General features: G+C 41.7%; 1 protein-coding gene across 1 annotated transcript; it reads left to right on the top strand.

Annotated features, from left to right (window-relative positions):
* Positions 1-7,939: 7,939 nt before the first annotated feature.
* Positions 7,940-8,485, top strand: LOC138892942 (uncharacterized). The gene has a single exon (XM_070176702.1). It carries the CDS (start codon positions 7,940-7,942, stop codon positions 8,483-8,485), a length of 546 nt encoding a protein of 181 aa, XP_070032803.1.
* The last annotated feature ends 5,487 nt before the right edge of the window (positions 8,486-13,972 follow it).

Consider the following 13,972-nt stretch of genomic DNA (forward strand, 5'->3'; position numbering starts at 1 on the left):
TTCACAGACATGTCTTAAATATCATAATGAACCTATATCGGGCTCCGAAACCAAAATATGGACCCGGTACTAACAATGCCAAACATCAATCAATTCTTAAAAATAATTAATTTTCAAACTTTTAATTTTCATCAAAAATTCATAACTTGAGCTATGGACCTCCGAATTCGATTCCGGGCATACGCCCAGGTTCCATAATTTGATACGGACCTACCGAGACTGTCAAAGCACAGATCCGGGCCCGTTTACCCAAAATGTTGACCGAAGTCAACTAAAAATCGACTTGTAAGGCAAAAATTCTTATTTTCATCAGTTTTCAACATAAAAGCTTTCCGAAAACATGCCCGGAATGCGCAGGCAAATCGAGGGGGGTAAAAATGAGATTTTTAAGGCTTAAAAGCGCAAATTTGAGTTCTAAAACATAAGATGACCCTTTTGGGTCATCACAGCTTTGTTCCAAGTTCGCACAATATTTTTAAGGCCTCACATCATTAGGAGTATCTAACACTCTAACTCCTTATAAGTAGCTTATTTTTCCTTTTGACTTTTCATGTGGGACTTTGTTCACACACACTCGATAATCGCCCCCTTGAACTAAGTTTCACATGACCCATTATCATTCATGGGCTTATTTGAAGATTAACTATGCGCCACCCACATCATTCGAGTATTAATGTTCACCAAAACCCATACGAGATGCTATGTATGCGATTTTGAACCTACAAATAAAGGTAGTAAACCGACCCATAGACAGACAAAGGCACTAAGTCGGGTCGTATGCCATCACTCTACCATCTCCATACTCATGCCGTCAAACTATTGGCTCTAATACCAGTTGTTGGGCTAAAACACCCTAAAGATACTCTTAACATGGTTTGATATTGGCCAGCTTAGACCACGCCCGCACAATTTTTCCAAAAGGACCCACACTGTTAAGAGTATCCAAGTCTTTTAAATAACTTATTTTTCTTTTTTACTTTTCATGCGGGGCTTTGTTCAAATACACCAACAATATGCTCCTTGAACTTAGTTCCACGCTGATTTATCACTATTTAAGGGCTAATTTAGAAATTAACTGTGTGCCACCCACCGAATGTTTGTGGTTACTGAAGCTCAAAAGCTATGTATGCATCTTCAAAGCAGTGGGTAAAGGTCGTAAACCCCGTAAACAGACAAAGGCACTAAGTCGGGCATCCATGCCACACTCCGCCATCTCTATAGTCCCGTCATACTGTTAGATCCGATACCAGTTGATGGACTCAAATGACCTAAAACTGCTCTTGATATGGTGCAATATTATCTATTTTGGGTCAAGCCTACACGATTATCCGTAAAAAGGCTCACATCATTAACAATATCCAGCTCCTTATAAGTAGCTTATTTTTCTTTCTATTTTTCATATGGGACTTTGTTCACAAACATCTAACAATCTCCCCTTTAAAAAAAAGTTCCACATGACCCACACCAATTATGGACTAATTTGGATATTAACTATATGCCGCCCACCTCATCCGAGTATTAACGGTCACAGAAGCTCGGATAAGAGACCGTGTATGCGCTTTTGAAGCTACAGGTAAATGTAATAAACCGGCCCATTGTGAGTGGGGATATTGACTACTTATTAGCGCCTTTTTGCTTTCGTTGCAGTCCAAAAGTACTTAATTGTGTTCCCGTAAGTTGATGAAATGTGCTTAATTGCAGGAATATTGGAAGATGAGCTCCCAAGATAAAATCCAACTCAAGAAGGAGTGACCTATGCGGACCATAGATTATCATCTGCTGCTGCAGGATGTGAAGAAATGCCCATCAGAGAAGTGTGAAAAGTGCGGTCCGCACATGATATATGCGGCCGCAAAAACTGGGTAAGAGCAAAAGTTCAAATAACCTGCATCTCAAGTTCAACAAAAGTGCAGACCACACAATTATTGTTCGGCCGCAGAAGAACAGCTACGCGGACGCAGTCATATTTGTGCGGACCACAGAAAAGCAAGGTATGGCCACAGACACATTTGTGCGGACCGTAGAAAGAGAGAAGTGCGGCCGCATGAGTAGCTAGATTTTCACTAGGGTTGTGACCCAACCCTAAGGTATAATCTTAATGGGTGTTTGATTTATTGCTTATTTATGGTTGGGTATTTATTATTTAGCCTTGTTCTTGCTTTTAATTGTAGAATAAATGGTTGGAAATATTAGTTCATGCCTATTTGACTTGGTCTCTACTTGACAAAGAGAGACATAGTCTAGGAAAGCTTGGATAAAAAGAAATAGGATAAATCGAGATAATGATAGTCCCAATTAAAGGGTTGAACCTAGAGATAGTAAAACCCGACTTGAGCTTTGTATCAACAGTTTTGTTCAATACCCATTTGGACTTGAGAAAGCCAAATTGGGCAAACTCACTCTCTGACCGAGAGGTATTGAGTGGGTACTCGAGTGTTGATAGCTATAATACACCCCAACCAATAAAACAAGCTTTTAAGTTTACAACTCGTTAGGCAAACACCTAGGTGAAGGTCATAGCCCTAGGCCATTTACATCATTTGAAAAACAACAACAAAAACACTTTCCTAGTTTCAATTCTTAGTTTGTAATTTTAGTTTAAATTAGACCTAGAAACAACTGAAGTTTGTGGAAGTGCAATTTGAGATATTTCAAGCTCATACACTATAATATATACCCCTAAGTCCCATTCATAGCTCCTTATGGAAAATCGACCCTGACTCCTTGTTGGGTATTACTATTGCATCGACCATTTCATAACCTTAAATAGAGGTGTGACTTGGACGAGATCAATTTTTGGCATCGTTGTCGAGGAGCTAAAAACGAATTTAGCTATATATTTGTTTTTGTGTGTGAATTGTCTTCTTTTCCTTCCATGTTATTAATTTGTATGAATCAATTGTAGGTGCAACAATGGCCTTCAACAATGATCAACTCGGAAACATGACTTTGGGGGATGTGGACGCTGAAGATGACCAATTTGAAGAGGTTTCTCTTGAACCTCAAGCAAATAGACAAGGTCGACCACCTCAAGACAACGTCCCGGTTCCACCCCCACCTCCACCAAGAGTGGCTCCACACCGGGTGTTGCCAAATGAAGGGTATGCAAGTGCCATAGTCCCGCCCCGCATTAGGGCGGTCAACTTTCAAATCACGAATGTAATGCTGACATTGCTAGAGCAACGAGGATTCTTCACCGGGACTCTGAGTCAAAATGCATACAAACACTTGAAGGAGTTTGTGGACACTTGTTGGGGGAGTAAATAGACAAACGTCTCTGAGGATGCTTTAAGGTTGAACCTATTTCCTTTCTCTCTACAGGGGAAAAACTTAGATTGGTTAGAGATATTGCCAAACCATTCCATCCATACATGGGATGAGTTGGCGGAGAGATTTATTTCCAAGTTCTTTTCACCTGGGCATATGGATACTCTTAGAGATGAGATTCTAGCATTAAAATAAGAGCCCAATGAGCCGTTGCATGAAATATGGGAGAGGTACTGAACTATGGTCTAAGAGTGCCCTAATAATGACATGACGGAGGCTATGATTCAACAAATTTCTACAGGGGGATCAATACGACCAATCAGTGTGTGGTAAATCAACTTGCCGGTGGAAATTTCATGACAACGCCGTATGTGGAAGCTTGTGAGATTTTAGATGAAATGGCAGACACTTCATTGGCATGGCAAAGTAGGGCAAATGTTCCTCAAGGTGATCCGAACGTGATTCACCTACATAAAGAATTGCATGATCATATGCAAGTCATTGCTGAGTTGACAACCAGAATGAATCAATTAGCCAAGGCTCAACTTCAACAAGTGCAAAGTCCTAAGCAAGTCAATGCCATGGAGGGAGTTAGTATGATAGTGAACAAAAGAAGGCCCAAGGGTCCACAAGTGCAAAACCGTGTGGAGAATTATATGCAAGAAGATAGTGGGTTTGATCAAGATGAATATTACAATGAACAAGAGGAGGAAGTGCAATACGTGAACAACTTTCAAGGGTAAAGAAACAAATCTCAAGGCTCGAATCAACAACAATGGCGACCTCAAGGTAATCAAGGTGATTGGAATTCTAACAACCAAAGTAATTGGAGTAGTGGCAACAATCAAAGGAATTGGAATAATAACAACAATCAAGGAAATTGGAGTGGTAGAAATAACCAAGGCAATTGGAGTGGCAACAAGCAAGGATATTGGGGAGGCAACAACCAAAAGGGATGGAACAATAATCAAGGCAATCGGGGGTCGGGTTTTCAAAGGCGCCTGATGTATCAATAACCGAGCAACCCGCCTCCTTATCCTTCCCATGGTCCAAGTTCTTCCAACAATGAGATGGGACGAATCGATAATATGTTCAAGCAAATGATGGAGAAGAATGCCGACTCCGATGTCCAACTTGCCTCTCACAATACATCTATCCATAACTTGGAAGTCCAAATGGGGAAACTCTCTCAAGCCCTAAATACTCGTCCTAAGGGGGCACTACCAAGTTACACGGTGGTGAACCCAAAGGGTGGGTCAACACGGGACATGCCATGGCCGTTACTACAAGGAGTGGAAAAGGTGGTGATACACCCACCTCAAGTCAAATGAAACTTGTGGATGATGAGCAAGTGGTTCAAGAATATGAAACCCCGAACAATGTGGTGCAAGTAAATTAAGAAGTGTGGATTGATATTGATGACAATGTGGAAGAAGCTAAGAGGAACTGAACCTGTCTAGGGATCACATTGTTGAGATACCGGAATCGGTCGTGCAAAAGGCTAAGGCACCAATGCCTAGGCCTCCTCCTCCATATCCTCAAAGGCTTGCCAAGAAAAATGGCGAGAATCAACTCAAAAAATTCATTGACATGATGATGAGTCTATCAATCAATGTGCCATTGGTTGAAGCCTTGGAGAAAATGCCCGGCTATGCAAATTTTATGAAGGATTTAGTGACAATTGGAGGATCCCGGCGCTTTCATGATTCCTTGTACAATTGGAAGTGACGAGTTTGCAAAAGCTCTTTGTGATCTTGGGAAAAGTATCAATTTGATGTCCTATTCGGTTTTCAAGACTTTGGGAATTGGGTATCCAAGACCCACATCTATGAGATTCCAAATGGCCGATCGTACCATGAAGAGACCATTGGGAGTGATTGAATATGTATTGGTTCTTGTTGATAAATTCATTCTTCTGGCGGATTTTGTCATTCTTGATTGACCTTTCCTTGCTATGGGGAAGGCTCTAGTTGATGTTGAAGCCGGAGAACTTACCTTCCGTGTCAGTGATGAAAACGTGGTTTTCCATGTGTGTAAGTCCATAAGGCAACCCAATAGCAAAGAGTTGTGTTCTTTCATGGACTTGGTGACCGATGTGATTATAGATGAAACATGTGCTGTGATGAATGTTGATGATACATTGGAGGCCGTCTTGCTCAACTTTGATGATGACGAGATGGATGGCTTCATGGAATATGTGAACTCTTTGCAAGGAATGGGGTCGTACACTTATGAACCCTGCAAATTGTCCTTGGATCTTGAAAATAGGACAACTCCTCCTACAAAACCTTCAATTGAAGAGCCTCTTATCTTGGAGTTGAAGCCATAGCCTCCACATCTTCGGTATGAATTTCTTGGCCCTTATTCTACTTTACTGGTTATTCTTTCCTCTTGTTTGACTAATGTGCAGGTAGACTCTACACTAGCGGTGCAACAAAAGTGGATGAAGGCTATTGGATGGACATTGGAAAATATTCGGGGGATAAGCCCTGCATTTTTCATGCACAAGATTAACTTGGATGAAGGTGCAAAATCATCTATTGAACATCAAAGGAGACTTAATGAAGTCATGCAAGAGGTTGTCAAAAATGAGATCATCAAGTGGCTGGATGTCGAGGTTGTCTATCCCATTTTCGATAGTTCGTGGACTTCTCCGATTTAATTTGTCCTAAAGAAAGGGGGCATGACGGTGGTCACCAATGATAAGAATGAGTTGATTCCTACAAGAACGGTGACCGGGTGGAGAGTGTGTATGGACTATCGTAAGCTCAACAAAGTCACAAGGAAGGACCATTTTTCACTTCCCTTCCTAGACCAAATGCTTGATAGATTGGCCGGCAGTGCTTTCTATTGTTTCCTTGATGGATATTCCGGCTACAACCAAATTCTTATTGCTCCGAAGGATCAAGAGAAAACTACATTTACATGTCCTTATGGTACTTTCGCCTTCAAGCGGATGCCATTTCGGTTGTGCAATGCACCGACGACTTTTCAAAGGTGTATGATGGCGATCTTCACAGACATGGTGGAGGAATACCTTGAAGTCTTCATGGATGACTTTTCGGTGGTTGGGAATTCTTTTGATGATTGTCTCGCAAACTTAGATAAAGTGTTAGCAAGATGTGAAAAAACAAATTTGGTTCTCAATTGGGAGAAATGTCATTTCATGGTCGAGGAAGGCATTGTCCTTGGCCACAAGATCTCAAAGAATGCCATTGAAGTCGACAAGGCAAAGATTGAGGTGATTTCTAAACTTCCACCTTCAACTTCTGTGAAAGGCGTGCAGAGTTTCTTAGGCCACTCGGGATTTTACCGGCATTTCATAAAGGATTTCTCTAAAGTGGTGAACCCATTGTGCAATCTTTTGGAGAAAGATGCTAAGTTCCACTTCAATGATGATTGCATAAAGGATTTCTCTAAAGTGATGATTGCATGCTAAGTTCCACTTCAAAGATTGATGATTGCTAAGTTCAAGTTGACTACTACTTCCATTATCACCACTCCAAATTGGAGTATCCCTTTTGAGCTCATGTGTGATGCAAGCAATGTAGCGATAGGGGCTGTTTTGGGGCAACGCATCAATAAGATTTTTCACCCGGTCTACTATGCTAGTAAGACCACGAATAGTGCCAAAGTCAACTACACTGTTACGGAGAAAGAGCTCATTGCCATTGTGTTTGCTATTGAGAAGTTCTTCCCGTACTTGATGGGTGCAAAAGTGACTGTTCACACGGATCATGCGACACTTTGTTATCTTATGAGCAAGAAATATTCCAAAGCTCGGTTGATGCGATTGGTGCTTTTTTTGCAAGAGTTTGATATAGACATCCAAGATCGAAAAGGAAGTGAAATCCAAGTAGCAGACCACTTGTCTCGTTTGGAGGAGGAGGGTAGGACGCATGATGGCCTTGAAATCAATGACTCCTTCCCCGAGGAGAAACTCTTGGCTATTTCAATAAAAGAGGTGCCATGGTTCGTGGATCTAGCAAATCTTCTTGTAAGTGGTATCATCCCGGATGAGTTCTCTTCAAACTAAAGGAAGAAGCTCAAACGGGATTGTCAAGACTATTATTGGGATGAATCGTACCCTTTCCGGATTTGTACGGATGGAGTGGTTAGAAGATATGTACCGGAGGAGGAACAATGTGAAATTCTTGGAGCTTGTCATTATTCTCTGTATGGTGACCACCATGGTGGATCAAGAACGGCGGCCAAAGTGATAAGTTGCGGTTTCTATTGGCCCACTCTTTACAAAGATGCAAGTGATCTCATCAAGTGTTGTGGTGAATGTCAAAGGGCCTGTGGAATCTCAAAGAAACATGAGATGCCCCTCACCACCATTTTAGAGATTGATATTTCCGATGTGTGGGGTATTGATTTCATGGTTCCTTTTGTGAGTTCTTATGGAAATACCTACATCTTGAGGCCATTGCTTTACCCAACAATGAAGTGAGAAGTGTGGTGGCATTTTTGAAGAAGAATATTTTCATAAGGTTTGGTACTCCACGGGCTATTATAAGTGATGAGGGGGTCGCATTTTTGTAACAAAGCTTTCGACACCTTACTCACCAAGTATGGTGTCACTCATAAAGTCACGACTCCTTATCATCCACAAGCAAGCGGTCAAGTGGAAGTCTCAAACCGGGAGATAAAGAGTATTTTGTCCAAAACAATGAATGCTAATTGGACGGATTGGTCCAAGAAAATTGATGATGCTTTATGGGCTTATAGGACGGCTTACAAAACACCTATCGGAATGTCTCCATACTGGTTGGTGTTCGAAAAATTTTGTCATGTTCCGATGGAACTTGAGCACAAAGCCATGTGGGCTTTAAAGAAGTTGAATTTTGAGTGGGATGTCGCCGCCAACTTAAGGGTGGCACATTTGAATGAGTTGGATGAGTTCCGGTACCATGCATACACAAGTTCATCCTTATATAAAGAAAAGATGAAATATCTTCATGACAAGTACATCATGAACAAAGATTTTAAAGAGGGTGATCTTGTGTTGTTGTTCAATTCACGGTTACGGATGTTTCCCGAAAAATTAAAGTCTAAATGGAGTGGTCCGTTTGAGGTTGTGGGTGTGATACCCTTTGGTGCATTGGACTTGAAGAATAAAAATGATGAGGTATTTAGAGTCAATGGTCACCGAGTAAAGCATTATCTGGGAAAAGTTGGTGATGGCCACGTCGTGGCAGTAATTCATTTCAAGTGATGGTAATCTGCGTAAATCAAGCTCTTTTTGGGAGGCAACCCGTGTTTCTTTTTCTTATCTTCTTCTTTAGATAGGTCTTATTTTGTGCTAATTGGATTTGAAGTGTGTTGCAGGAATGAGTGTGCTTTACAGGAACTGTACTCAAAAAAATAGGCTAAGTATGAAAAAAGTGCGGACCGCACAATTTTGAATGCTACAGTAGAAGGCAATTGCGGTCGCACAAATTGAGATGGAAAAATGCAAACTCTCAGAAGTTTGTTTGTCTGAGAAACAGCCAAAGTGCGGCCGCATAGTGAATTCTGCGGTCCGCACCAAAATATGCGGCCGCACAGCTAAATCTGCGGACCGCAAATCATCAAAGGAAATTGAACCTCCAGGTAACAGAGTGCGGATCACATAAAGAATTCTGCGGCCGCACTCGACTTGTTGTTCCTTGGACAGATCCGTTGTGTATAAATAGTAATGCTAAGGCCACCACCTAGATACGCATCTGTGATCATTCCTTAGCATTGCTTCATCACTGGTATGTTCAAATCACTTCTAGGATTCTTCAATTTTCTTAGCTTAATTTACAATTTGTTAGTTATTTTAGACCATTTGTCATTAGAAGTCAATTTTATATCCATGTGGGGTGTAAATTGTGTTGGGTCAACTCCTAATTTCTATTTGGGGAATGGGTATCTTGATTATCATGTTTAATTTCTATTACCATGTCCAATTTGTGCATAAATTGAAACCCTTAAGGAATCTGCCCGATCTAATTTTGAAATCTGCGGCCGCACAAGAAATTGTGTGGTCCGCAGAAGTGTTGACTAGGGTAGTTGGTGAGGCAAAATTGTGCGGACCGCAGAAATCCCATCGCGGCCGCATATCAGGCCAATCTCTATCTTCAGAGAGTTGCTATTTTGAGGTACTCATAGTGCGTTTGTATTGATAATTGTGTAGACTGCACTTCAGATGTGAGGTCACACTCAAAATTGTGCGGACTGTAGTTTCATCTCTACGGCCGCAAGTTCCAATTATGCGGTCTGCACAACCCAGGTTGCAGTCGCACTTGCAATTGTGCGGACCTCACTTCCTCACCCTACAAACATGTTTTGTTCTGTGAATATTTTTTTATCTTCACTTGAACTAGAACTGACTCCTGCTGCTGTTTGTTACCGTAAATGGTTAGATCACGAGGTCGTGGTAATACATCAAAGGGGATGGGTGAGCCTTCCATAGGCAGAGCAGCCTGTTTTTCAATCACAACCACAATAGCCACAGGGCAGATACCAACTTAGAGACGAGCCTTCCTCCTCACATAGCACTTTCGAGGATTCGGAGAGTGCAAGTCGGGCTTCAGAGCCCTCTTCTACACCTGTCCCTGAAGCACCAGCAGCTGCTGTGGATGATATTCCGGACGATGATAGATGAGGTGATACCAGAGTTGCCGGCCTTGATAGGTCAAAGAAGAAAGAGATGTGGGAAGATAGGTTTGTTAGTCTGGCTGCTTTCACAAGTTTCCGAAATTGGTGGCCCGTGAGATCGCTCACTCTTGAGCGTCAGTTTATGTTAAAAAACCTTGACAAATACAACTCGGCAGTATTGAGACAAATCCGGGAGCGGAAGGGGTGGATGTGGTAGATGCCAAGGAATACCTGGTCCGGGAATTTTATGCCAATGTGGCGCATATAAAGAAAGGGACCAAGGTAACAAAAGTGAGAAATCTAAAGGTGAGATTCGATCAGAACACCTTGAACACGTATTTAGGGTTTGAGGATATGGAGCATGTGCAATACCTGTAAAATTTAGCACTAGGAGATGCATTTCGACCATGGCTAGCTGAGATTCTTGCAGCTCCGGGGCCGCCTCCAGCATGGATCACAGCAGGGCTTCCTATTCAGCGGAACACCCTAAATTTTGAGTAAAAGGGATGGCAAACATTCGTGTGTAGCAAACTAGACCCGTGCCGAAATGAAACAAATCTTCCAATTCCCTGGGCATTGATAGTCGCCTCTATCATGGTCGGGTACCCAATCAATGTGGGTGTCGTTATATCGGCCAACATGTCAGTGGTCGCCAGGCAAGGTGACACCTCCTACCCATATCCCAACACTATCACTGAGTACCTTATGGATGCGGGGGTGGAGCTGAAGGATTTTGATACCAAGGTGCGGGCGAAGAAGCCCTTCTCATGGTATTCTTTGATGGGTGGTGGAAACCCAAAGAAAAAGGGTCAACCCTCTACTACTGCAGGCTAGTCTGATGAGCCCGCCAGGGTAGCTGCTGAGACAGTTGACCTGCCATCTACTTCAGCAAAGCCTTCTGATGGTGCAGCAGCTATGCCTCCACCTCTTTCTTCAGGTCCTTCAACATCAGTGCCCTCCACATCGGCTTTGAAGCCAGTGCCTATGCCTTCTACTCCACTATCTACGTTGTGAGTCTCCCAGACTTTGGCGAGCCTCAACAACTGGATGCAGACGGCTACTGCAAAGCAGTCTGACTTATCCGGTCATGTTACAGTGCAGTCATCTATGCCAGTACCCCAGATACCTCCGATAGTGGAGGAGACTTTGAAGAAGCTCCTGGAGAACCAGACCACTTTAATAAACACCTTGGTACATCATGGATTAGCGATTGAGGAGCTGGGAAAGCAAGTAAAGAAAATGAGGAAATCCCAGGCGTCAAAGAAATCAATTGAAAAGCTGCAGAAAGAAGTGACCAAGATTGCTGCAGTTAGAGATATTCCATTTGACATGTTGATAGATCCAGCACCAGCGCCATCAGTTTCAGTGGCACCAGCTGGCCAGTTTGACAAGCCAGACCTGGCTGCCGACACTGCTGAGGCGGTATGCCAGATGTTCACTAACCCAGCTACTCCCACAGTCGAGGATGATGAGATCCAGTTAGAGGAGACTGAGGGCGGTGACGCTGCTATGGACACGGAGATGTCCAAGGCCACATAGGGAGTCTTTTTCACTCTTACCCTTCTTTATTCTTGTTTTGTTAAGCATTGGAGACAATGCTTATTTTTATTCGGGGGTTGGAGTTTATTCGCTATTTGGATGACTTTTAGACATGTGGTTTGTAATAACTAACAATATTTTCTTCTTTCTCTTTATTCTGTATATATATTCTCTCTTTTCCTCTCTCATTATGTATATTCATTATGCTTTCAGTAGTTTGCTTTTTAACTTATTTATTCTGTTTTTCTTATTAGTCTATATTTAATCTAGTAGCTTCTTTTTAATTTTGTAGATTCTTTTTATGTTTTAGTGAACAATAAGCCTTTGGTTTTTTTAATGCTACGGTTCTTTCCAAAGGTAATTTTTGTATGAACCGGGTGACTCTTCCCAACGATAGATGACGTGAAAACCTTCTTAAGGGATTGAGTCCGTTTTTGGTGTTTAGGTAAGAATAGTAGTAATAATGAATAAAAAGACCTAATTGAGTTAGGATCAAAGAGTCAAACATGCTTCACTTGGTACCAGCACGTTTAACTATGTGCTTATGGTTAAAACCAAGCTTTTTGGAAAGAAATAGCTCTAGTTAATAATCTTTTAACTCTTGTGTTGACTTAAGCAATCATCGAGTGGTTTAGTCGAACCATAGTGATTTTCAATCTTGAATATGGTCGTTGTGGGCCCTCGACTCTATCCTCTTTAACAATCCAGTTGCATGAGAGGCGAGATGTTTTTGTTGCAAGTCCAAGAACCCGTGCGGATGGTCTAGAACTTGCCACGAATGTGTTTCGAGGCAAAATTTTATGTTTTGCTTGGCTTGAGAAGTGATTGTAGGCTCTCCTTGACCCGCTTGAAATTTTCTATAGCCCACCAATGTTGTTATCCCTAGTCAACCCATTTGAGCCTAAAACCTTTCTTATTTAATAACTATATTACAAGCCTTTAACCGTTTTGTCATAACCCTCTCTTGGCCCCCGAACTTTTCTTAACACTCTTGTGTAACAATTGGCTAAAAACATAAGTTTGGGGGAGAGACTAGGAGTTTGAAAAATGTATCAAGGCACAAAAAGAGAAAATAAATGAAGAGAAGGAAAAGCAAGAAAAAGAAAGAAAGAACAAAAAGAAAAATGCAAAAAGAAAGTGAATAAGTTGAAGAGTTGAAGGGATTCAAAGAAAAGTAATGATGTAAAGCATGGAGAAAGCAAAGAAGGAGAAAATGAATATATGACCAAGAAAGAGTGCTGTTAAGTCTCTCTAAATCCCACGAAGACAGAAAAAAAATGCCTCAAAGAATTGGCAAAACATGAGCCGACAAGAGAAAATGGAGTGCTTAAGGAAAGATGAACCCGTTCTATCATAGCACATCCAACCTTAGTCCAAAAGCCTTCATTGCATTCCAAAAAAGATCTACGTGATTTCAAGTCGAGTGAACTTACATTAGTGGTGATTTATATGAGGGGCAAGCTTATGGTACTTAAAGCCGTACTTGCGACATTCTTTTGAGTGAGATGAGCAAACCTATCACAAATCTTTGAATTGAGTGCTATATTCTTAAGTGAGGTATGCAAACGGAGAATAGAGGAGGAGGAGTTTGGGATCCACAATGACCTACATTAAAGAACGAGCTTCCTTGATGAATAAAGTCAACTCTTAATGCTCAAGTGTCACATTAGAACTATTTGTGCTTAAAAGTTTAACCCATTGCCTTGTTGATAATTCATAAGTGTTGTGGGTAATTATTGGTCCCAAGTGATGTATGATTGATGCATCTTTGATTAGCTGGAATAGCTCTTAACTTGTGGAGGTGAAAATTACCTTATTTGTTTGAGGACAAGCAAAAGCTTAAGTTTTGGGGTGTTAATGAGTGGAGATTTTGACTACTTATTAGCGCCTTTTTGCTTTCGTTTTAGTCCAAAAGCGCTTAATTGTGTTCCTGTAAACTGATGAAATGTGCTTAATTGCAGGAATATTGGAAGATGAGCTCCCAAGATAAAATCCAACTCAAGAAGGAGTGATCTGAACTCAAGGACAAAAACAGGCACAAAAGCTCAGAAATGCGGACCGCAGATTATCATCTGCGGCCGCAGGATGTGAAGAAACGCCCATCAGAGAAGTGTGAAAAGTGCGGTCCGCACATGATATGTGCGTTCGCAAAAACTAGGTAAAAGAAAAAGTTAAGAGAACATGCATCTCAATTTCAACAAAAGTGTAGACCGCACAATTATTGTGCGGCTGCAGAAGAATAGTTACGCGACCGCAGTCACATTTGTGCGGACCGCAGAAGAGCAAGGTGCGGCCGCAGACACATTTGTGCGGACCACATAAAGAGAGAAGTTCGGCCACAGTTCAGAATTATGCGGCCGCAGTTTTTCCAATCCTGTCAGGCTGAAGCAAAGTGCGGGCCGCACATGAAATTGTGCGGTCGCAGAACCTCCGAAAGGGTATTTTTGTCCGAAAATTTCAGCCATATATGAATATAAGAGTTTCACTTTTTAGGTCAAGTTTTGACATCAGCTGCTACAGTAGACGGTTTCTTTTACTC

Source organism: Nicotiana tomentosiformis, chromosome 5 (genome assembly GCF_000390325.3).
Source record: "Nicotiana tomentosiformis chromosome 5, ASM39032v3, whole genome shotgun sequence".
NCBI lineage: Eukaryota > Viridiplantae > Streptophyta > Magnoliopsida > Solanales > Solanaceae > Nicotiana > Nicotiana tomentosiformis.

Coding starts and splice junctions, on each gene's coding strand:
- LOC138892942 (XM_070176702.1), top strand. CDS start 7,940: ATGAATGCTAATTGGACGGATTGGTCCAAGAAAATTGATGATGCTTTA.